This window comes from Orcinus orca, chromosome 3 (assembly GCF_937001465.1).
Source record: "Orcinus orca chromosome 3, mOrcOrc1.1, whole genome shotgun sequence".
Lineage (NCBI taxonomy): Eukaryota > Metazoa > Chordata > Mammalia > Artiodactyla > Delphinidae > Orcinus > Orcinus orca.
In genome coordinates this window covers 132,979,644-133,006,187 of record NC_064561.1, presented here as the reverse complement: position 1 = coordinate 133,006,187, position 26,544 = coordinate 132,979,644, and the positions used below count along the sequence as shown (strand labels likewise).

At 35.9% G+C, this 26,544-nt stretch overlaps 1 protein-coding gene across 13 annotated transcripts in view; it reads left to right on the top strand.

Moving 5' to 3' along the window:
* Positions 1–26,544, top strand: part of ERBIN (erbb2 interacting protein) — a 107,115-nt gene that overhangs the window by 22,477 nt on the left and 58,094 nt on the right. For 11 of the 13 annotated variants that reach the window (XM_049707898.1, XM_033429916.2, XM_033429912.2 and 8 more), the window contains exons 2-4: positions 11,312–11,359; positions 17,070–17,267; positions 20,329–20,446. In XM_049707898.1, coding sequence (XP_049563855.1) covers positions 17,079–17,267; positions 20,329–20,446 — 307 coding nt within the window. In that variant the 5' untranslated portion in view covers positions 11,312–11,359; positions 17,070–17,078. Of the gene's footprint in view, positions 1–4,015; positions 4,074–11,311; positions 11,360–17,069; positions 17,268–20,328; positions 20,447–26,544 lie in introns of those variants that run through there. The other 2 variants (XM_033429911.2, XM_033429920.2) reach the window with 2 other exon arrangements.

Below are 26,544 nucleotides of genomic sequence, written 5' to 3'. Positions count from 1 at the left end.
TTCTCAACAGGAATATTGAAAGTGTAATTATTATCATGTTGGTTCTTGATGTTTTTGGACCTAAGGTGTCCTTTCATTCATTGAGAATCATTGATGATATGGAACACTATTATACTTGGAGCTTTAAGACTTGCCTCTTGTTTGTCCTGTGATCTTTGTTTATATTTAAATGTGTATATAATAGCTAATTTAGAGAGATGTCAGAGTTCAGTATGTGAATGAATTTGGCACAAAGCACCTGGCAGTTCTTAGCTGTTCTCACATTTTCCCACTTCCTTTTCTACAGAGAATTTTAAAGAAATTTGTTACTTAAAAAAAGTACTTTCAAAAGTAATGTTTGACAAATTAAGGCTAATTCCATACATTGTCTATTAGATAAGCACAAGAGGATTTAGGTATAGGTGGGACATTTAGAAGTAGAAGCAGCTTAAAATTTGGGTTTGCTTCTCTTCTCTACATATATGATGCTATTTTACTTAAAAAATAAATGTCTTCAGCCCTAAGGGATTTTTAGAATGAGTTAATAAAATTATAAATATACCTAAAATATTAATCTGAATCCTGGTAAAAGTGAAACTTTTTATACATAAGACTTTGATCAAGTGGTGGTATTTTTAAGCTTTTACTTATAAGTGTTAATTAAGCTTTTAAAATCCTTCTGTAACAAGGTGTTAAGATTGATCTGGTTTCCTTTGGAAGGTTTGTGGTGTTTATAATCATAATTAGGCTAAGTTAACCTCAAAACAAACACAGTAGCTGTACAGAAAAATGATGATTTCAAACCTGCCTCGTGTGTGTGTGTGTGTGTGTGTGTGTGTGCGTGCGTGCTCACATTTGCTGGTTTCTTTTTCTGCTCTTTGCTCGTGGTTCCTTCTCTATAGCTCCTTTTCTCTTGAACTTAGGAAATACTGTAAGGAAATTTACCTTAAGAAATTAGGGCCTTGTCTTCACCAGGTGGATTTGCATTTTAATAGAGGTTGTTTGGAGAGTGTCCAAAATAAATAATGGTGGAATTTCAAGCACTAGGGCCCTTGTGTCCAGGATTTGCAAATCAGGTCATGCTCTTTAACAGGTTTGGCTCAGTTTCTAGGGCACTGTACATGCTGCATAAAAACATTTTATTGATAGACAGCTTCATTTAGAATGCCACTTAAAGAACAAAGAAGTAATTAGCATATTGAAATGTTAGGTGGAAAGGAGGAGTCTGTGGTAAGGTAAAGGGCCTCACCTGAGCAAAGGATTTGGCTCAGTAAAGTTGTAAAACTTTAGTTGGGATTAGATTATGGGATTGGGTATAAGTAACTTATTTTAAGGTTTTAAAGGGAGAAGGAAGGTGGTAAAATAAATTGAAATGAAAAGTCAGGTGCTAGCTGAATGGGATTAGGAAATCAGTTTGGAATCTTTTGTATTAATACATCATAGTGGCATTAACCAATGTCCTGATATTTTTTCTTTTTTTTAAGCTATTTTTCCATCGAGCTCTAATTCACATACAATAAATAAAGTTCACCTGTTTAAAGTGTGCAATCCAGTAATTTTTAGTACATTTACAGGGCCCTGCAACCATCATCATCATCTGAGTCCAAAAAATCTCATCATTTCCCCAGACTCCATACCCATGAGCAGTCACTCCTGTTTCCCACTGCCCCATGACCCTGAACCACTAATCTTTCTGTTTCTATAAATTTGCCTGTTTGAGACATTTCATAAAAATGGAATCGTACAGTATATGGCCTTTCGTGTCTGGCTTCTTTACCATAGCATAAAGTTTCCAAGGTTCATCCATGTTATATCCTTTATCAGTAGTTCATCTCTTTATATAGCTGAATAATACGCATTTCATTGTATGGATATAAAACATCTTGTTTCTCCATTCATTAGTTGATAGATATTAGATTGTTTCTACTTTTTGGCCACTATGGATAATGCTGCTATGAACATTAGTTACAAGTTTTTCTGAAAGCAGGTGTTTTCAGTCCTCTTGGTTTTATACCTAGGAGTGGAATTGATGGGTCATATGGTAACTATGTTTAACTTTTTGGAGGAACTGCCAAATTGTTTTTCAAAAGTGACTACAACAATTTACATTTACATCAGCAATGTATGAGGGTTTCAATTTCTCCACATCTGTCTTGATACCTACCTTTTTTATTGTAGCCATCCCTAGTTGGTGTAAAGTTTTATCTCTTTGTGGTTTTCATTTATATTTCCCTAATGACTAATGATGTTGATCATCTTTTTATGTGCTTATTGGCCATTGGTATTTCTTTGGAGAAATGCCTCTTCAAATCCTTTGCCCATTGTTAAGTTTTGTTATTTGTCTTTTTAGTGAAAGTGAGCCCCAGTGATTTCTCTGCTGTGGGAGGCCATCTATACCAGAAAGCAAGCATGGGCTGGTGGTTTGGGAAAGTTAATGTCCATAGAAGCAGTCCTTAACTAGTGGGAGACAGGAGCAGATGGATAACAGCTTGCCTCTCATCCTATAGGCAGACAGTTCTGAGACCTCCTGTGCGCCTGTCTCAGGGAGTTTAAGTAGAATGAACCCCAGTTGTCTTTAGGGATGACTTTGATAATATACCATTTCTTATATTGGCTTTTCCTCCGTATCTCATTCTCTCACTGCTCCCTCAGGTCATTTCTTAGACAGACTATCTGCATTCAAGTCTTTACCTCAGCCTTTGTTTTTGAGAGAACCCAAACTAAGACAGGTGTCAGTAGAGTACTTAGTATTGAAAGAGTTGATAATATTTCAAGATTTGAAACTGGATGATCACCAAAGGTATGAGTATAGATAGAGAAGAGGGCCAACATCTGTATTCTCAGTCACTATAATGTGTTAAGAGGTTGACATAAAGTGGAGCAATTAGCAAAGGAGACTGAGGTCTGGCCAGTGGTGTAGGAACAAAATCAGGAGGATGTGGTGTCTTGGAAGCTAAGTGAAGAAAATGGGTAAAGTAGTGGGGAGTAATGCTACTACTAAGTCAAGTGAGAAATGAACTTAGAATTGTCTGTTGGATTGGGCAATAGGTAGGCCATTAATAATCTAGGAAGAACAGTTTCCATTGAAGTGATTGGGACAAAAGTGTGATTGGAGTGGGTTTGAGAACTGTTGATGAAAGAATTGAAGTCAGTGCATATAGACAACTTGTTTGGAATTTTGCTGTAAAAGGGAGCAGAGAAATGGGTTAGTAACTGGAGAGATATCCTCAGGAGAGGTCCTTTTTAAGGGAGGAAAAATAACACCTACTCCGTGTCTTGTATTTCTGCATATGATCAAAATCAGTTGTTCCTTAGAATATCTTAGAGAACTAGGGCTCTACTTGGTTTATTTGAGCATCTTGTTCTGTACCCATCAAGGCTTCCCAAATCATCTGTGATGAGTTCATGGAGGAAAAGAAGTTGTTATAAGTCATTAGCAGAAACTAAGAAGATTGGGATTTACTCTGGCATAGAGATGAATACTAGGAAGTAAAGAGAAATAAGGGAATACACACGAAGAAATTAGTCCTACTGCTGGATTGTGTTATGGGAATAGTTTAGAATCCGGGCAAGACTGTATGAGAAAGTATTTTTAAGTTTGAAATAATGCCAAGATTTAATTTCCTACCATGTTAAGCACAACATCATTGTGAATATATGTTTGTGATGCATATTGCCAACAAACGTCTCTTTGCACAGCTTTATTGACCTATTGTTGAAAATAACAGAAATAACTCTGTGTTAGAAGAAGTTGAAATTTACTCACAGACCTTCAGTATTCCTTTTTGGCACAGTTTCACCTTCTCTGAGTTTGGTTATGAGCCATACTGAGCTGCTTTCTATCCTCATTCTCCCTCTGCTTCCTCCCTCTGATTATAGAATGATCTAATGTTAGGTTTTCAGAGTTAAATAAACCAATTCTAGCTGGGATGTTTGCATTTGTAGTCTTATTTCTAATTGTGGAATGAAAGATTTTTCTGTAAAAATAATTAGGCCCTCTTTTTGTCCCATAAATTGTCATTCCTTCTAAACGGAGATGGAGGAGAATTCTGAAGATTTGTCTTCTACCTTGACCAAGTTTGTTTCACAAAGGGGTGAGTCAGACTGGATATCTTCCATGGGAGTATCTTTTCTATATACAGAACTGTTTTATCTACACTGGCAATCTCCTAGTATTTCTTTTTGTTTGTTTGTTTGTTTTTTCCCCCAGAAATTTTATTGCACTTTCTCCTAGTATTTCTGCTTCTAGTTAGCATATAGGAGGGCACAAAATTTTTTTGGTCCCCTGGTAAGAATAAGAAAAACCTGTAAAGAATAAAAATCACACTTAAAAAAAAAAATAGAGCTAGCAAAAAATCAGTGGAATCAGGGAAGCCTTAGTGAACTGACTTCCGTAGATACATGAACCTCTCATAGGTGAGTCAAGAGTGTGGCAGTTTCGCAGCCAGATTTCAGTATAGGATGAAGCAGGACTTACCATAAATGGAAAGACTGAAGGGATGAATATAAATCATCCAGTCCTCAAGTGACAGTGTGGGCTTTTGCGAAGGGATTGGAATCTGACAGAGCCCCAAAGGCAAAATTAAATCATTAAACCTGATAATTTTATCCACCTTGAATTTTGCCATAAAGAGGAGTAGAAGCTTAGTTGAAAAATACCTATAGAAATGTATAGTTCTGCAAATTCTAATGTTTCTTAAATTATGGGACACTGCTGGGGTTGAATCTAAAGGTAAACCGAACCAAAAATATCAGGAATTGCAGCCCAAATTCTTCCTATCTCAGATTTTGACAAGATCAAAAAGATATGGCTGTGGTTGAAGATGGGAAGTTGGGGGTTGAATTGATCACAGAAGAATTCACTGTAATTAAAGCTGCAGCCAGTCCCAGCTCAAATTGGTTCTAATAGGAAACTGAATTATCAGTCACTCATCCTAACTGAGAGAAGAGCATAGACTCTCTGGGTAATAAGTGAAACTTAACAATATTACATTCAGTTCTCAACTGTTATTTTATAAAAAGCATCTAGAATACTGTGAAAAATTATGAAATATACAAAGAAAAAGGAAAATATGATTGTATAATTAAGAGAAAACAGTTAAGAAAACCAGACTTATTAGATGACCCAGAGTTAGAAGTCAATGAGTTAGGAGACAGTGATTTTAAAACAATTTACAGGATAACATGTGAGGGGTTGAGTATTTCAGGAGAGTATTGGGAACTTTGTACCAACACCAGATGTTTTCTAGAACTGAAAAATGCAGTATCTTTTAAAAAAACTATTCAAATGGGCTTGATAGTAGTAAGAAATAGACTAAGAAATGGTGAATGTGTGAATAAATATGAAAGTCTTTTCTGGTTTTCAAATTTATATAAATGACAGTTGAATAGTGTAAAACAAAAAGAAATTGTGGGATTTATAATATGTAGAAGTAAAGTTTATGACAATAGCATGAAATATGAGCGAGAGTAGACGTAAATAAATTATGCTCTTACATTTGTTACATCATATATAAAATTACATAGTATAATTAGAATAGTATAATATTATTTGATGGTGGACTATGATGAATTAAGAATACATACTGTACATTCCTAGAGCAACCACAAAATATGTATAGCTTAAAGTCCATAAAATGAGATAATATAGGAAAAAATAACTATATTTGAAGGCAGGAAAAAAAGGAACAAAGAACAAATAAATAAATAGTAATGTAATAAACTTAAATTAAATCACACCAGTAATTATATTAAATATATATGGTCTACGCCTACCATCAAAACATAGAAATTGTCAGATTGGATAAAATAGTAAGACCCAACTATATGCTTCATATAAATAGGCAATTTAAAGACAAATTTGGTTAAAAGTAATAGTTGGAAAAATATACATTAACACTTACCAAAAGAAAGTTCCTATGGCTATAGTGATATCAGGCAAACTATACTTCAAGACAAGGATTATTAGCAGAGAGAAAGGACATTTTATATGATAAAAGGATCCATTCCTCAAGAAGGTACAAGAACCCTAAATGTGTATTTATTGATACTTTATAAGAGATTCAAAATACATGAAATAAAAATTGACAGAAATAAAACATATTTACACTTACGGTTAGAGATTGCAGTACTTTTCAGTAATTAGTAGAAAAAGAATCCCATAAATTAGTAAGGGTACAGAAGATTTGAACACCACTCTCAATCAGTTTAACCTGACATTTTTTGAACACTAAACCCAAGAGATGCAGAATGTGACATTTAAATATACATGAAACACTCACCTCAGTAGATCTCATGTGGGGCTGTCAAAACTTCAACATATTGTGAAGACTTGAAATCATAATATTATTTTTTCTGATTACAGTGGAATTAAATTAGAAATCAGTAACAAAATGAGGTTTAGTAGAGCCCTGAATTCTTTTTTTTTTGGCTGTACCACGCAGCTTGTGGGATCTTAGTTCTTCAACCAGGGATTGAACCCGGGGCGCTCGGCAGTGGGAGCTCCAAGTCCTAACAACTGGACTACCAGGGAATTCCCAATCCCTGAATGTTTTGAAATTAAGGTGATTCTGAATAACTCATGGGTAAAATAATAAATCAAATGGGAAATTAGCATTTTAAACAAATTCAGCAAAAAGACAACATACCAAATTTTATGAAGTGCATCTCAGAATTTATAGCTTTAAATCTTGAAGAATAAAGTATTAGAATCAATTACTTAATAAGCTTTACTCTAAGAGTCAGAAAAAGACAAATTCAAAATAAATAAAAGGCCAAAAAAATAGAGAAAAGTGAAATCAGGGAAATGGAAAATGTCCCATAAGTAAATGAACAAATTATGAAGTTTTCTCTTTGAAAAAATCAATACAGTTGGTAAACTTAAGCTTAAAACTACAGCAATTTATATAGCTCTTGAATTTGTGAATCAGCAAGTGGTCTTTTATCCTATAAAGAATTACAGCATCATGTCCTCAGGGCTGCATTCAAGGAAGGTAAAAGCAGAAGTTGTAAATCTTCTTGAGGCATAGGCACTGTTACTTGCCTAACTTCTGCCACATTGAGTTGGTATAAGTCACAGTTCAGCCCAAATTCAAAGAGTGGGGAAATAGACTCTGCATCTCTTGATCTCAGGTGGTATAAAACATTGTGGCCATGTTTCTTAATTTACGCTGGTTAAATCAGAAACAGTAAAGAGTCTGAGGTTTTACCCTACTTACAATCTAAAATGTTAACTTGCCAGAAAACACAAGACTTCTAGACCAGAAACAAAGGGTTTATTACTCCCTGAAAATCAGCAACCAGGGCAATATTTTGTGTCAGTTACCTGAGCCGAAATCTTCATAGGGCTTCACAGTGAGGGTCAGATGGTACCTGCACAGATAGTAGTGTGCATTACAGAAGGGGAACCCCAAATTAGAAAACTCTGATCTTTCATAGGACCACTTATGACCTGTCTGTCCTCTCCTCAAGAGAGTGGAAGATAGAAACCTTATTTTTACTCTGGAATTTAAACAAATTGTCTCTGGAGAGAGGACATTGAACTGTCTCAGTGTTGCTAAGTGTTATTATCTGGAATGTATCCTTGTATAAACATCTTAAATTGGCTGTAAATGACATTGCTCAGTGGACCCAGACCATGCAGAAATGTGAGATGTTCATGGAGAATTGTTTTCTAATATAGTATATCCTCTTGTACAATAATTTGCAATCCTCCCGTATACAAAATTTTGTCATTCTTTTCTACAAAAGTCTTTTCCCACTAGAGTGTCATGTAAGGCTTGAGTCCAGTATCTTATCATCTAACTGAGTTCCAAGTACAGATGAGGCTCTGCTATGCCATTTTGTAATTAGAGAAATGCAAAACACAAATACAGCGAGCTACTTGTCTGCACCTACTACATAGGTTAATGTTAAGAAAGACTGAGAATATCGAGTGTTGGTGAGGAATTGATTGGAACTCTGGGAGTGTTAAAACCACTTTGTAAAATGACTTGTTTGTTTATTCCTTTTTTTAAAAAAAATAAAATTAAACATGCTTATAGACTTTGATCTAGCAATTTCACTCCCATATTTACCCACAAGGACTGAAGCCTGCATTCTCCTAATACTTGTACACAAATGTCATAGCACTCTTATTTAGGATAGGTTGCCTTGGCCAGGGTGTTGACTGGAAATTAGCACATGGGAACTTTCTGGGGTGATAGAAAGATTTTATGTCTTGGTTGCTTTTGTTTATATGGATGTATGCATTTGCCAAACTTTACTCTAAAGGTCTTTTTTATTATGTTAAGTTATTTGTAAAAATATAAAGTGGAAGTTTCTGCAAATGTGGGAACTCCGTATAACTTTAGTATGTATGTCAACTATTTTATTGCACATTAAGATTTTTTTTTTGGCATATTTAGGCTAACCATGGTTTGATGTGAAAGTTTGATTAACAGTGCTGACATTGAAGAAGCTCTCAGCTTTCTGCTGAATTAGAATTAGGCTAGCAGGGGTCAGACAGCAACATTGACCTTGTAAGTGTGAAATTTAGCTATTTCACCAGCCTCCTTTCCTCATTTCTTGCTGTATATGTTGTAGGCATAGCACATTTTATACATTCAGTTATTTTTGTCCTTCACAATCAAATGCTCCTATACAGTATTTGTTTTTTTCATTACGTAGCTTTTTTTACGTTTTTATTTTTGCTCTTTTGCACATAACTATTTTCATTGTTTACTATTCATGTACTTACCGGTAATGGGTTAATAATGTCCATAAAATGCCTTAGAATTAAGCACAGGTTGTACCAAATACAGATTAACAAATACTGTGATAGCCATGATTAAACTAAAATGATCGTACACAACCACTAAATACCATCTAATGGCTATGGGCATGCCTGAGGAGCCTTTGTTGTGCATTTCGACTTCTGAACTCATTTAAAAAGATGGTTCCAACATAAGATTTCTCTTAAATCTAGCCAAGTATAACTTGTGATCTCTTCAGATCCATAGGGAAGTATAACATACTATATTTTAGAAAACCTTTATAGTGATTTCACTTTTCAGTTGGTACAGTAATCCCCCAAATGAGAGTTTATCAAAAAAGGATGGAAAGGGGAAAAGATGGTGGTTTGAGTATAGATGAAATAATATTGACTATGGATTGATTATTGTTGAAACTGTTAGAAAAAAGTATCACATCAGCATTTTGTGTATGATAAAGAATCTTGAGTTTTATATCTCATCTCCTAAATCAGAATCTCTAGGGAGAAGCTACGGTAATCTAGTAGTAATTTTAAAAATACCCTAAGTGAATATCGTTTAGCTAGTTGTACCATGGCACCCGAGGTTTCTTTTGTTTTGTTCTCCTCCTCATGAGCAGCTTTTTTTTTTGAAACTGATGGGAAACTTTGTTAGGATGGTCTATGAATGGTTTTCCAAATCTCTTTATAAAAATATATCTCTCTCTCTTGCTAGATTATTCGCATCTGCCTACAAATCCACTGCTGTGACTCTTGATTCACATTCTGCTCTCTCTACTGCTCTATTTTTCCAGTGTCTTTTTTAGCGAAACTACCTGAGTTGCCTGTATTTGCTATGTCAGATTATCCTCTTCCTATTTCTTGAATCCCCTCCAAACAGTGTTTTGTCTTACCACTGCCCAGTAAGATAATCAATGACCTTTACATTATTACACAGTGACAGTTAAAGTTCTTACTAAGATAGTTGATAACTTCCTCCTTGAAACATTTTTTTCCATTTAGCTTTTAGGATATCACACTTTGGGTGGGTGGTTGGGGGGTAGTTTCTCTTGACTCACTGACTGCTTCTCTTCAATGTTCTATTTCTGGTTCTATTTCTTCTTTATGACCTATTTTTATAATATCTCAGGGCTCAGTCATTGAATCTGTTTTCTTCCCTCCCTTCCTTCCTTCCCTTCTTTTCTTTCTTTTTTGAACCTGTACTCTTCTGTCCACATTCATGCCCTTGATTCTTTCATCTAATTTCATTACTTTAAATATCATCTCTAAACAGATAACTTACAAATTTATATCCTCAGTTTGGATTTCTCCCCACATCTCTGAATACCCATATCCAACTGCCTATGTAGGATCGCAGTAGGAAAGCTTTCAGGTATTTCAAGCTAAAGTCTTGAAACACAAACTTCCTTCTCTCTTCTCTCTAACCTGCTCCTTCTGTAGCCTTATTCCATCTCAGTTCATTGGCAATGCCATTTTACCAGACAACTATGTATGTGGAAGTACCTTGAGTGACAGATTAAGTGGCCATCTTTGCTTGATATATGCAAAGGTATTTTTTGTGGCATGTACTATGGGTGGAATTTGTGGAGAAGGTTAAACAACTCAGCAGTCCTAAACAATTTAACATAGAGACATATAGCCCAATATATTTAAAGTGACCCTGTAAATTCTGAAACACACTTATTAATATCTTTAAAAAAAGATTATTTACGATGTATATACATTAATGCTGTTATTTTGGGTTTTGGGCTGTCTTATTTTGGAATGGTTACAGGTACAGAAAACCTAGCAATGGTTTAAGCAAATAGGGGTTTAGTTTTCTTATAAACCAAGAAATCCAGATATTTCTGTAGTTCAGCTACTCAACTGTGCTATTAGAGACCCCCAGCTTGTTTTGTCTTTCTACTCTGTCAGCCTTTTTGGTAGGTTTTTAATCCTCATGCTTGTTGACTCATGGTCATAGGATAGAAGTAGACATGTTCACATCTGTCCCTGGATAAGGAAAGCAAATGTTTTTCCAGGGCCAACCCCCATCGCACCCCCAAATTAGACTTCTAAGTATATGTCGTTGATGTTAACTGTGTCATCCATTACCTGTTCACCCTTCTTGGAAAGCTCAAAAGTGGGTTTTTAGCTGGGTCTATTACCACCCTGAATAAGGAAAATTCTGGAAAGGGGGAAAAGACTGGTAAGCAATTAACAGTGTCTGCTGCATAGAACCATCAAAAATTACTAAATTTAAATTGGTGATTAGAGTTTATTTGCTTGGGAAAACTTTATTATTTTTCAGTAAGGGCAAATAAATGGGGTTTTAATGGTAGATAGAGAGGTATTTATTATTTGATATAGATGAGGGCTCTCAATAGTTCACAAATGTGTGATGAACAGTAAATCCAGTGACTGGTTGAGAAGGTAGCCATGTATTTAGAAGTTAGCAAATTTGTGTGTGTCAGTTTATGGGGCTGAATTATTGAGAATTTTAATTTACATTTTGAGGTAAATAAGAAATTAGAAGAGATATTCCTTAAAGTCATAAAGATCTATTTTTATTGTTAATTTTGTTTCTTTTTATGGTTTCCATAGAATGTTGGCTCAATTAAGAAACATCAGGGAGATAAATTCAACCCAGTGGTAAGTAGTTTTAATTTCTTTTGTTAGAAAATGTTTGGGTTATTATGCCTTTTTTTTTGGTTGGCTTCTCTTCCTCCATTTGATTAGAATGTTTTTGTGTCTGCCGTTTTAAGTCTGATTTCTAAGTGGCTCTTATATCACAACACTAAAATTCTAATTAGCGGTCCCATGTTGATCACTTCCTGTTCCGATCAGGCCAGTCTTTCTCCCTTTGGTTTATTACTTCTTTGTAGTATTGTGTAAGGGAGGATCTCTTTGGGTCTTGTTATTCATTCCCTTTCCTATGGTGCTTTCCTCTTGTGACCTCAATAATTAAGGTCCCCCTCCTTTCTTATCAATCAGAAGTTTTTCGTCTAAATTGGGATCCATTTTTGTATTGGTTCAGGCCCACTGAATTCTGAGGTCTAAGTTGCTCTTTCCACTGTCTCTGTCCACAGGAAGTTTTGTTTTCTTTTGTTTTTTGGGGGGGAAGTTTTCTTTTGTTTTTGTTTTTTTGAGGAAGTTTTCACTTGAGATGTAAACTCTTTGCAGTTTCCTAGAGCTGAGTGTCTAATCTTTTTCTGAATTCATGGTCTCTTCTGAGAAGTTCTGCAGTATGATTACCACTACAGAAAAGTCTTGGAAGTCTTTTTACCTTTATTAACAATTCTGCCTTGTAACTTGCCTCCTACCTCAAGTGCCCTGCACAGATGACTTAAATATAGTAAAATAAATACACTTTTTTTTTTTTTTGGCCGCACTGTGCCGCATGCAAGATCTTAGTTCCCCGACCAGGGATTGAACCCGTGCCCCCTGCATTGGGAGTGCAGAGTCTTAACCACTGGACCACCAGAGAAGTCCCTACACTCTTAAACCATGTACATTTGGTAATAACATTTCATGTCCCTTATTCTCAGCTGGGAGTTATACTTCCAAATCCATTATGATTTCTGGAAGATGGATTTTTTAGGCCATATCTTACAAGTTATTGCATACTATCATATAAATATAAGCATACAGTAGTTAAAATATGAACCAGAATAATAGTTTGAAATATTGTATTAGTGCTGCCTCCTAGAACTTTCTGCAGTGATAGAAATGTTCTGTATCTTCTATTATTTAGTATGGTATCCATTAGCCACCTGTGGCTATTGAGCATTTAAAATATGGTCAGTGTGACTGAAACCAGATTTAAAATTTTGTCTGATTTAACTTGAATTTTCAGGTTAGTGGCTACCAGATTGGACAGAGCAGATAGAGTTTTTTTCCCGTTTTTCTTAAGTGTCCCCCTAACTCATTATCAGTTGAAGTCTTAGAATCTCTTGAAAAAGAAAGTGTATATTCATTTTTAGAATATTTTTTTATTATCTCATTAAACACAAGTATAAGCTAAATTCCCCTTTAGGGATTAAATTCTTATTATTAGATCAATAAGACTGCTTATTCTTATCAGTAAAATACACCTTCATATAAACATAGATTAAGCATATTCAGTAAACTTTATTGACAAAGTAATTTTTTGTTTTTCTTGAGGTAATAATTGACATATAACATTGTATTAGTTTCAAGTAATACAACGTAGCGATTCAGTATTTGTATATGTTGCAAAATGATCCTCACAATATGTCTAGTTAACATCCGTCACCATACATAGTAACAATTTTTTTTCTTGTGATGAGAGCTTTGGATCTACTCTCTTAGCAACTTTCAAATATACAGTACAGTATTATTAAGTAGTCACCTTGCTGTACATTACATCCCCATGAGACAAAAATTTTAGATAGAATCATTTGATGTTTGACATCATAGTGTAAAGGAGGAAAAATTTTTCCTTCACCCTCTTAGGGTTCCTGGCTGGGTGTGAAAATTAAACTGACAAAGACAGATTAAAAGGAGAAAAATATATACATTTATTTAATGTAAGTTTTAAGTGACATAGGGAGCCTTTGTAAGGAAAGGAAGACCCAAAGAAACAGTTAAACCTGAGTATTTTTATGCCGTGTTTGATGAAGTGGACAGTTGTGTAGAAATACTTTAGATCAAAGAGTATGAAGTAAGTGTAGTAAACTGGGGGAGATTTAACAAGTCCTGTTCATTAGAATTCTTCTTCCTTTGTCTTCAGAGATACCTCCTGGTATAGGGAGGGCACCTTTCACAGGAGGATTTTATTACCTGTTTCAGGGGAGAACGGCGTGGAAGGTCAGAGTGACCTTCCTGCTTCTGCTATTTTATCAAACTCCTTTAGCTTAAAATATTCAGTATGCCATATTTTGGGGTGCCATATTTTGGGGTGGTTTGTCCTGAACCCCATCGGTAGCTTGTTTTTGTAAACCCTAAAGGAAAAGTATGTAGTAAAGACTTACTGATATTTGAATTATTTCATGAATCTGAGTTCAAGTATATCATTATATATTGAGAAGCAGTATAGTGCACTACAAGCACAGAATCAGTTTCTTTTTGGAAAAATAGGGATAATAATAATACATGCCTTAGAAAGATACACGAGGATGAAATGAGAATAAGCATATAGGTTTTTTTGTGTGTGTGTGGGTACGCGGGCCTCTCACTGTTGTGGCCTCTCCCGTTGTGGAGCACAGGGTCCGGACACGCAGGCTCAGCGGCCATGGCTCACGGGCCCAGCCACTCTGTGGCATGTGGGATCTTCCCAGACCGGGGCACGAACCCGTGTCCCCTGCATCGGCAGGCGGACTCTCAACCACTGCACCACCAGGGAAGCCCATAGTTTTTTTAAAATATTTTATTTTATTTTATGTTTTGTTGAGGCACGAGGGCTCTCTAGTTGTGGCATGCGGGTTCAGTAGTTGCAGTGCGCAGGCTTATTTACCCCACGGCATGTGGGATCTTAAGTTTCCCGACCAGGGATCAATCCATGTCTCCTGCATTGGAAGGCAGATTCTTAACCACTGGACCACCAGGAAAGTCCTGAAACATACAGTTTATATAAAGAATTTAGCACAGTGCCTGGCACACATGGTAAGAATAGTCAGATTTTTTTTTTTAATTGCAAGGGAAATACTTATCCTATTGTCAAACTCTTTAAGAATATGATATAATTAGAAGAGTTAGAAGCAGTGCCTTGCAGAGCCACATTGGAGCCTGAGGCAAAAGAAAAAAAATTAGTCATACTGATTCTGTCTTTATTTTTAAATTTACCATTTTGGTCATTAATGGATTATTTTTCAGTGATTTGGATTTTTTTAAAATATATTGCATTAAAATATTGAATTTGATTACTGAGTTTGTGTGTGTGTGTGTGTGCGTGCCTGAGGCATTTGCTGCACTGGCTTCAACCTAGCCTTGGCTCTGGGTAGAAGTAATCTAATACTCTCATAGAGTCTTCTGCTTAGGGCAAGAATTTATTATTCTTTTACAAAGAATTGATAACATTAATTAGCAATCATTTATTGATGTAGGCGTTTCTTTGGTAGTATAATGTTAGCCTCCTAGTTGGAATTAATCTCTGTATGAACGTTGTGTTCTTAATAAAATTAGCCTTGAGAATTTTCACTAATTCAGAATTGAGCCTTTCCCCCCAGTTAGATCGAAATAATGAAGTCTGCACTTTACTGGAGCAAATTTCTTCTCTATTGTGTAAACTTATACACATATAAGACCTATAAACTTTAGAAAAATTAAAAGAACAATATTAATTGAAACAAAATATACTTGGCTTAGATTGGAATTTTGATGTGGGAGAGTTACAGGAAAGTTAATGGCTGGTTAGAAGACCTGAAAATATCTTTGCACTCCCACTTTCTACTCAGAACTACATAGAGTCAAGTTCTTAATTGAGAAACAGCTCTTAGTCAGAAATTAAAGGAATATCTTTGTTGTATTAGGGTTTTTCTTGTTGAGGATGAGCAGACTAATAAAGCATGTTTCTTTTTAAAAAAATTGTTTTTAAATTAGCTTATAATTGCTTTACAGTGTTGTGTTATTTTCTGCTGTACAACGAAGTGAATTAGCTATATGTATATGTGTATCCCCTCCGTCTTGGACCTCCCTCCCACCACCCCCCATCCCACCCATCTAAGGACATCACAGAACACTGAGCTGAGCTTCCTGTGCTTTATAGCGTGTTCCCACTAGCTGTCTGTTTTACGCATGGTAGTGTGTATATGTCAATCCTAATCTCCCAATTCATCCCACCCTCCCTTTCCCACCCCCATGTCCACATGTCCATTCTCTACGTCTTTGTCTCATTCCTGCCCTGTTAATAGGTTCATCTGTACCATTTTCTAGATTCCACATATATGTGTTAATGTACGATATTTGTTTTTCTCTTTCTGGCTTACTGCACTCTGTAAAACAGACTCTAGGTCCATCCACATCTCTACAAATGACCTAATTTCATTCCTTTTTATGGCTGAGTAATATTACGTTGTATACATGTACCACATCTTCTTTATCCGTTCATCTGTCATTGGACATTTAGGTTGTTTCCATGTCCTGGCTATTGTAAATGGTGCTGCAGTGAACATTGGGGTACATGTGTCCTTTTGAATTATGGTTTTCTCAGGGTATATGCCTAGTAGTGGCATTGCTGGGTCATATGGTAGTTCTATTTTTAGTTTTTTAAGGAACCTCTATAGTGTTCTCCACAGTGGGGTTCCCTTTTCTCCACACCCTCTCCAGCATTTGTTGTTTATAGATTTTCTGATGATGGCCATTCTGACCAGTGTGAGGTGATAACCTCATTGTAGTTTTTTTTTTTTTTTAATTAATTAATTAATTTTTGGCTACATTGGGTCTTTGTTGCTGCACACAGGCTTTTTCTAGTTGTGGCAATCGGGGGCTACTCTTTGTTGTGGTGCCCAGGCTTCTCATTGTGGTGGCTTCTCTTGTTGCGGAGTACAGACTCTAGGCCCGTGGGCTTCAGTAGTTGTGGCATGCGGGCTTCAGTAGTTGTGGCTCGCAGGCTGTAGAGCGCAGGCTCAGTAGTTATGGTGCACGGGCTTAGTTGCTCCACGGCATGTGGGATCTTCCCGCACCAGGGCTCGAACCCGTGTCCCCTGCATTGGCAGGCATATTCTTAACCACTGTGCCACCAGGGAAGTCCCACCTCATTGTAGTTTTGATTTGCATTTCTCTAATAATTAGTGATGTTGAGCATCCTTCACGTGCCCCTAGGCCATCTGTATGTCCTCCTTGGAGAGATGTTTATTTAGGTCTTCTGCCCATTTTTTGATTAGTTTGTTTTTTTGATATTGAGCTCCATGAGCTGTTTTGTATATTTTGGAGATTAATCCTTTGTCTTTTGCTTCGTTTGCAAATATTTTCTCCCATTCTGAGGGTTGTCTTTTCGATATGGTTTCCTTTGTTCTGCAAAAGCTTTTAAGTTTCATTAGGTCCCATCTGTTTATTTTTGTTTTTACTTTCATTACTCTGGGAGGTGGGCCTATATGCTTATAGAAGCATATAATTGGTTACTTAATGGATCATTTTGTGAAGTACAGAAGTGCTTGAGTTTAATTTGAACTTCACTATATATAAAATTTGATAATAAAGCAATGTTAAATGCATTCTATTTAATGTGTTGGGGAGGAGATATCTGTGATATCTGTGATATGTAATATGTGATATGTAAATGTAAATATGTGATATGTAATATGTGATATGTAAACTGTGAGAATTGAATTGGAATAATTTGTTTTGAAAAATTGTTATAATACATGTTTTCACTAAATTTAATTTTGTTTGTATATTGCAGTGTCTAAAAATGACTACAAAACGAAGTTTGTTTGTGCGGTTGGTACCATGTCGTTGTCTACGAGGAGAAGAGGAGACCGTCACTACTCTTGATTATTCTCATTGCAGTTTGGAACAGGTTCCCAAAGAGATTTTTACTTTTGAAAAAACTCTGGAGGAGCTCTACTTAGATGCTAATCAGATTGAAGAGCTTCCAAAGGTATGTTAATCCAGTCTTTCAAGAATTGCCTTTGGGGCTTCCCTGGTGGCGCAGTGGTTGAGAGTCCGCCTGCCGATGCAGGGGACACAGGTTCGTGCCCCAGTCCGGGAAGATCCCACATGCCGCAGAGCAGCTGGGCCCATGAGCCATGGCCGCTGAGCCTGCGTGTCCGGAGCCTGTGTTCCGCAACGGGAGAGGCCACAACAGTGAGAGGCCCACGTACCAAAAAAAAAAAAAAAGAATTGCCTTTGCTTATTTTTATGCCTAGAAATATGATATTCCCAATGTTGCCATAATGCTGTATGTATGTATATATATATATATGTGCATTGTTTCCCATTTTTTTGGTTTAATTTCACCTTAGCGTGTGCAACATGACTCAAATTTTTTTAGATAGAATTTTTAACCTTTATCTCTTCAAGTTAATTGCTTAAATACTTGTGCAGATAATTTAAAATTTTGTATTTAATTCCAGTACCTTAGGCACTAAGGTAGACAATAAGACTGCACAATTTCTGCAGCCAATAGATTTAACTAGACAAAGAATTGAAATTAATGTTTTTCTGGTTTTCCTGAGACATTGATCTACATTATAGTTATTGAGGATAAATTGTCTTTTCGGTTATCACATCAGAATTTTGCTTTTTAACAGCTTTGTAGAGGTAGTAGTCTGTTTTCCCCATTTCAGTTTATTTGGAAAAGTTTTGGAGGACTTAACATTTCTGAAATGTAGGAGCAACTAGCAGGAGAAAATAGGTTTGTTGCCATGAAACATCATCTCACATTAACAACTTCTTTGCTAAAATTTTTTAGTGGCGGCTACTTTTTTTTCCTTAAATTCTAACCTGTCTTCATCCTCTACTCAGTTTCTTTTTTTTTTTTTTTGCGGTACGCGGGCCTCTCACTGTTGTGGCCTCTCCCGTTGCGGAGCGCAGGCCCAGTGGCCATGGCTCACGGGCCCAGCCGGTCCGCAGCATGTGGGATCTTCCCGGACCAGGGCACGAAACCGCGTCCCCTGCATTGGCAGGCGGACCCTCAACCACTGCGCCACCAGGGAAGCCCCTCAGTTTCTTATTGTTGCGCGGAAAGCTACCATAGTTTTGTCAGAGAGCTTTACCACCCACACAGCAGTGGTTTTCAAGCTGTGGGTGAAGACTCATTAGTGGCTCATAAAAATCAATTTAATATATGGGGCATTTCCAAATAATGAACTATTATTTGGACTGGAAGATTTAGAAAATAAAAAATACAGGATACCCAATTAAATTACACTTTTCAGATAAACAGTGAATAATTTCTTAGTATAAGTGTATCTCATGCAGTATATAGGACATACTTTCACTAAAAAATTATTGTTTATCTGAAATCCAAGTTTAATCAGGCATCTTGTATTTTATCTGGCAACCTTAACTGTCATAGAGTAGAAAATAAAGAGGGTTGCATGTATCTATTGTAACTTAAAGCATTTGTTTTAGATTTGTGTGTGTGTATATATACATACCGGATGGCAGCAGGTTTTTTTTGTTTTTTGGGGTTTTTTTTTTTTTGGCAGTATGCAGGCCTCTCACTGTTGTGGCCTCTCCCGTTGCGGAGCACAGGCTCCGGACGCGCAGGCTTAGCGGCCATGGCTCACGGGCCCAGCCGCTCCGCGGCATGTGGGATCTTCCCGGACTGGGGCACGAACCCGTGTCCCCTGCATCGGCAGGCAGACTCTCAACCACTGCGCCACCAGGGAAGCCCGGCAGCAGTGTTTTGAAAAAGGTTTTCTTTGGGTGGCCAGTAGTAAAATCATTTTGAAAGTAGTGCTATCCAAGATTGTCTTATAAAAAAAATCTGTGTATAGATGTGGATAAAATATTAAAGGTTGTGGGTTGCATGTTCATGAATTTCTCCCCTAAGTTGTAATAGGGTGCTTTGTAATTGACTGTTCCCTTGTATATTGTTTTTCAGCAAGTAATTTATCTTCCTTAGCTAGTTCTCCTAGAGTAAATGGAAGACTAAAATTAGTCCCTTTTTCTAATCACCACCAGCAAGGTCTCAGTCTGGGGACTGTGTTGAAAAGAGAGGCTTGCTATGATAGTGAAAATAACTGAATCACTTATCATGCCTAGCAATTTTCCATTTTTGGAAGAATGCTCTTCTTAAATAGGACTTATTCAGTGCCATCCTGTGCATAGTTCTGTTTTTTTTCTAAAGACTCTTCTTTTTTGGAATAATTCTAAATTCACAGCAAAATTAAGAGGAAGGTACAGAGATTTCCCAAATACATAGCCTGTCCCCACACATGGATGGCCTCCACCCTTATCAGCATCCCCCACCAGAGTGGTTAAACCACCAGAGTAGTTAAAACCGATGAACCTATGTTGAAAAATCATAATCACCCAAAGTTCATAGTTTACATTATGATTTGCTCTTGTGCATTCTGTGGGTTTGGACAAATATATAACGACATGTATTCATCATTATGCTGTCAAACAGAGTATTTTCAGTGCCCTAAAAATCCTCTATGCTCTGTACAGTTTTTTGGTATGGGGCTTAGAAGTAGCCCATTTACTTACTGCTTTTGGTTAAATATATTTTGATCACATTTCATTATTGTGATTTTAGCATAACAGTATATTTGCTCCCTTATTTATTTTGTGCTCCCAAATCAGAATTCTATATTTTAAGTCATTTAAAATCAGTTGTACATATTTGAATTTAATTTATATAAACTTTCATTTTGGAATAAGGATGCTTGGAATACAAGATCCAAAGTTTACCATATTTAACAGCCACTTATTTTTTATGACCTTAGCAGAAAATACACCATATGCTTATTTTCACTAAGTGCATTTCACCCAGGGCAGAAGTGTGAGGATATAAATCATTCTGAGTAGTCCAATTGTGTTCAGATCCATAATAGCATAAAATAATAAGAGATCTTCCCTGGTATTTGTGTAGGTATAACTCATTCAGTTTTAATGATATTAATAATATTTGTTTGTGTAAAGGTTAATAAATGAAATATTTAAGGAAACTTAAGGAATAATCAAAATACTTCTCTACCTTGTTTCAACAGCAACTTTTTAACTGTCAATCTCTACATAAACTGAGTTTACCAGATAATGATTTAACAACATTACCAGCATCTATTGCAAATCTCATTAATCTCAGGGAACTGGATGTCAGCAAGAATGGTAAGATTTTTTTTCCCCCTAACTTTTTGTACTTGGGAACATGTTATATTATTAAAATTTCTATTGTGTTTTAGCAAATAAAAAGAATTAAAAAGTCAGATTGTAATGTACTACCATAATTAACTTTCATATATATATAAATGATCTATGAGAATTTAAAGGCAGAGAGTAAGTATAAACAATTTTAAATGACTGTTTAATTAAAATGCTGTGGGTAAATGCATGTACATATTTATATATCCTTATATCTATTTTTTATATATATTTACAGCCCTGTTTGTGATGGTGAGAAACTAGTAACAACTAACTCTAATGTCTGTTGTTGATTACATAATTTGATGCATCCATAAGAGTGGAGTGTAATGTAGCTCCATCAATACTGACATAAAATACAGTGTAGTGGTAAAGGTTAAAAAAAAAAGTTGTGCAACATAAACGAATTGAACATCAACAAATATTTATTGAGAGACCACTCTGTGCCAAATATTTTATTAGGAGTTGGATTACAATTAACGATGAAAAGTAAAAGGACATGGTCACTGTTCTCCTGGGCACACAGTCTTGGTTTTGTTTGTTTAGTTTGATAAACGTTGAAGAAAGTATGGAAGATATATTCCAAAATGTTAAGTGCTTACCTTGGAGAGAGAGAGAAGTAGACACTTGAAAATTTTAGAATGAGCATATATTCCAATATATTGGAATAATATTGGAATAAGCATTTCCCAAGAGCAAGGAAATCCTTATACATAACCACAATATCATTATCACGCTCAAGAAATTTGACATCACATTTTCCCTTTTTAGCTATTTGCTCACCTAATAATGCCCTTTTTAGCTATTTGCTCACCCTACCCCCACCTTCAAGTTAAAGATCACGTATTGCATTCAGTTGTGTCTCTTTGATCTTTCAAAACCAAGAATACTTTGCCCATGTTTTTGTGACATTGTCATTTTTGTGGAGTTCGGGTCATTTGGTTTTTAATTTGTGTGAGTTTTCTTCTTATGATTTTATTTTAGGTTAAATAAATTTCCTCAGCTTGAAACTTCTCTTTAAGGGCAGTTTGAAATTTGTTTCCATTCCTTGTGCTTAATAGATTGGCAAGTATTGCTTGATAAATTCCAAAGTAAATGAACTTGATCCATTACATTGTGCTCTGCATATGCTGACAGTTAAGTAGCGTTATAGAACTTCGGAACTGTTGTGACATTAGAAGTCATCAAGTGTAACCTTCCACTCCAAAGGGGTATCTTTTCTACTTTTTGGTCTTTTAGAATGAGAGATGTTAAGGTGTAAGGAAAGAGACCTGAAATAATCTGGGTGTTATTGATAAAACTCTATGCACCTGGGAAAGGCTAGTAACCCACGTAACTAGTCTTCATGATATAAAACTATTACTTGGCTCAATAATGAACACGCTTACATATATCCTCCTGAAAATGTACTCATTCCAGACTTATTACTCTAAATTGAGAATGGTGCAGTTATGGCCCTGCAGCATCATTAAATTAATATCTTAGACTTCCATGCAACTTCTTGAAGAATAATGTGTTTGAGTTAAGACAACCTATTGAACTGTAGTGTTTCTTTTTTTCATTCTAGTTTCAGCAGTTCCTTCTTGCTTATATTGAAAACCTGCTTTGTACAACTGTGTCAGCTTGTGTTTTTGAGGAGTTGGAGATAATTTCTACATGACCAAAAGATTTAGGATAAGCACTTAAATATTCTGCCCTGAAAGAGAATGGCTTTAATAATTGTTGCCAACAAAACCTTACAATTTATTTTCATTGAAAATTAAGTTGATTTATCTGTTCTTCTCTTTCTGTGTGATCTCATCTGTTTTTTAAACGGCAGAATCAGTCCCTTGCCTTTTACTTGTTTCCTTGTTTTTTTTTTTCTCTTTTTAGTCTTAAACTGATGTCTAAATGCAACCGCATTTCATTGATGGTGAAAAAAGCTAGTGAGGGGAGACAAGAAACTATGATAATGTCAGAACCATCACCTTGACTGATAAAAATTCTTGTATTCCTAATTCTTAATCTGATAGCCATCATTACAACTGATGTAATTAACCCACTTTACTTTTAGAGAGTTGAGATTATTTTAATTAACTTGTAATATGTAACCCTAAAGTGTATGTTTATACAAGTCTATGTTATTTATTTATTTATTGGCTGTGCCTTGTGGCTTGTGGGGTCTCAGTTCCCCGACCAGAGATTCAACCTGGGCCACAGCAGTGAAAGCCTAGAATTCTAACCTCTAGGCAACCAGGGAACTCCAGCTACGTTGCTGAAAACAAGAAAATAGCATGCATATTATAGTTGATGTGGTTGGTTATGAGAAATTTGAGTTTTGCTAGTTGATTAACAACTTGCTTAAAAGAAAGGATAGCACACTAACTGAAAGTAGTGTTTATCAGATTTTGGAAGTATTAAAATTACATTTAGTATTAAGATGACCACTGTATTAGAGAAGGATGGGAGTTTCATCTTATATTCTGAATGAGAAAATTGAACTGTCCCTAAATTTTTTCTCTGTTACTACATCTCATCATGTTAAATCTTGCATAAGATGCTTTAATCTTGTATCCAAGCTCTACTATTTTTTCCTTTTAGGTGTTTTTATCAGTTCAACCTAATAATATTCTAGTTTATCTTAATATACCGGATGCTGTTTTCATATTTATTATCTACATGCCCTGCTTGGAAGGAGGCAGGAAACATTGTGGCATACTTTATTAGTGTTTCAGCAAGCTGTATTTATTTAAAAGCACTTGTTTTAGGATTTTTACTTTCACATTTTCTTAGTTTCTGATCTTTCACATATTTCTTCCAGTGTTTTTCAACTGGCAAGTAACATGGTTTAGTGATTAAAACATTTATTTAGGAAAAAGAAGAATTGTACTCTAATCGATGCTTCTCTGTTTATTTGCCCTGTTGTTATATTGGGGAATTAATCTTATTCTCGGTTAGACTATACATAATATTATCAATATTACCACTTCCTGTCTTGCCTCATGAGACTGGTGACCAAATTGTGGACTAGTCTATGTATAGGATGTATATAAATTTGAGGTATTAATATTTGTCTTCATTTTGTATGGAATTCTTTTTTTATCATTTATATTCTATGATAAAACTAGAGTGTTAATTTATGAGTCTTAATTTGCTCTTTCCTTTCATGTCTAAAGTTTTGATTTGTTGTTAGCTTTTTAAAGAAATGAAAAGCTCACCAAGCTGCTATTCCAAGCCATTGCAGATAGCAACTGGTGTTAGAGAAATTATCATCCGTGGTGTTCAAATGGCCTGTCTTCTTGAGAAGACCAGTAGGGGATGATGATTAAAACAATTTGCCAAAGGGGTTGATAGAGAAAGCTGATGGAGAGGAGAGAAAAAAAGAAATGAAGGCTATCTAGTTGTTAATTCTCTATATAAGCACACTGATTAAAAGTTAGGAATTGTAAGGCAAAGAAACCAGAAAGAGTAGCTCAGATCTTTCTGTCTGATATGGGAATGCTAGAGAGGTTAATTAGGCCTTTTTTAAAAATCGAGTCCAAAAGTCCAGAAAAAATGGGTTGAAAGTTTGTGGGTCAGTACAGAAAGCAGTTCCTTGAACCTGAGAAAATCTGATGATTGGGGACAAAATGTTGGAAAAGCCTCTTCACTTTAAGTTCAAAGAAGTTATATTGATTACAAGGGAAATTATAGATTGCTGGGGAAGTCACTATTTTTCTCTGTTTTAAAATTTCTAAAATTGCTAATTTGCTTAATAGTTAATGTTTAAGTTCAGCTGTTTTAATAAATCAGCTTATTTAAGATAATGAAAGAAGAAAAACCGTGTGTTAAACTGACATGGAACTTAAAAAATGTAGGCTGGTGATCACTGGTCACTGCTAAGTGTGTTGTTAATGAAGACTATAAGTGGGGTGTGCAGTCACTGTGCCTTGCCATAGGCCTTACCATTCACTGTGTTATAACTGATCCAAACCATACACCTGTTATCCCCTAGCCAATATAATCATCTCAGTTTGCAGTTCCTCCTTTAGCCTGTTTTGACTGGAACTCAGTGTTACATTCTGTGCTATTTAATTACCTTAGCCTTTAAAATACATAAACCACTAAGTAAGGAGCCACTATTAACTTATATTGTACATTTAGGGCATTGGAGGAGTGTTGATGCCCTCCAAACAGAGATCACCAGGATTACATGTGATTGAGCCATGGGGGTGGAAGGGGAGTCTCAGGGGGTGCTAAAAGACTTATAGGATTTGGGCTTGTACTTGGTGATTGGAAGAAGCTTTAAGAATATGAGGGTTTGCTATGGATGGAATGCCATCAAGAAGTAGGAGTAATTCTGTGATTGAGAATATTAATAAATCTCATCTATAGGGAGGGCAGATTAGAGCAAGGCTAAAACTATAATCAGTAAAAAAGCAGCTGTCACTCATTAGGATAAGGGGTGGCTTGGACAAGGTTCATACTTTATCTTTGTCAAGACATGATTACAAATTTGCTTTTGTCTTGATCTGTCATGGTTAAAGAATGGCCTTGTCTAATATTGGTATTCAGTGAAATTGCTTAGTTCAACAGGAAAATGCCAAGGCCTCCCTTTGAATGCAGCTTGTTCATAGTAAGACAAGGACTAGCTGATAGTACAAGACCAGTTCCTAGATTTCAGGAGGTATTTTCTCTTTCTCAGCAGTATAGGGAGAATTCTTCTGTAACCAAAATAGATTAATATGAGAAGGATAGCCATGTTTTATAGTATCTTCATTTTACTGAGTTTTAGCAAGAGTCAAATTCTTATAAAAAGAGTATATGACAAAGAAGGAACACTACTGAAGTTAAGGGAGAATGAAAAAGGAACAGGTAGCTGAAATTGTCAGAGAATTAAGAAGTAACTCATGATAAAATTCAGGTTCTGCATACTTTATGTACAAGGATAAAAAGAGTTCTCTTTGGAGACAAGCCTACAAGCATTGAGGGTAGGCCTCATTGAGAAAGTGGCTTGAGCAAGGACTTGAGGAAGTGAGGAAGTTAGCCATGTAGATTTCTAAGGTAAGAATGTACCAGAAAGAAGAAACAGCCAGTGTAAAGTTTATAAGGTGTGAGTATCCATAGCATGTATGAGAAACAGAAGGCTATGGTAGCTAAAATATAGTGAGCAAGATGGGAGAGTGATAGGAGTAGAGGTCAGAAAGGTAGGGATATGGAGCAGCAGATAATGTAGATCCTGGTAGGCATTTGTACGTACTTTGACATTTATTCTCAGTGAAATGGAATCATTTGGAAGAGTTTCAGTCAGGTCATTCAGAGCATGAAATGACTTGCATTTTAAAGGTTTACTCTGGTTATGTGTAGAAACAGTATGGTACAAGGGTGAAAAGTAAGCAGTTTAGGTGCTATTTCAGTCGCCTCTAGTGATAGTGGTGGAAGTAGTGAGATGTAGACAGACTCTAGATACATTTGAAGGTTGAGTCAACAAGATTTCATGATGGTTTGGATGTGGGATGTGAGATAAGAGTCAAGAATGATCTCAGTGGTATTGGTCTGTGCATGTGGAAGGATAGAGTGCTGCCAGCTGAGATGGGGACATCTCTGGGACTCGTAATTTTTAGTGGAAAAAAATCAGGGGCTCATTTTTGGACATGTTACATTTAAAATAAGATATACAGATGTTCATAGGGGTTTGGAGTTCAGTCGAAAGGGAAATGTGCTAGCTATACATATTTGAGAATTGCCAGCATGTAGATGGTATATAGAGCCTGAGATTAGATACAGTCAACAAGGCCATGAATATGAAAGAGGACTAAAGAGTGAGCCCTGGTGGCAACCCAACATTAAGAGATCTGGAGGAAGGAGAGAAAGGTACAAAAGATACTGAGAAGGAACACTACTGAGGAAGGAAGGAAGCCAATAGAATGAAAATATTTGTTTTTCTTGCTACATTTTAGCTTTCAAGAAAAGGAACTATGTCTCAGTATCTACAGTCCATAGCATGGGTACATATTTGCTGAATAATATAGAGAATAAATAATTTCAGTTCGAGACATGTTTTATTTAAGGTACCTAACCAGTACCTAAAGGGCATTTGAAAATTC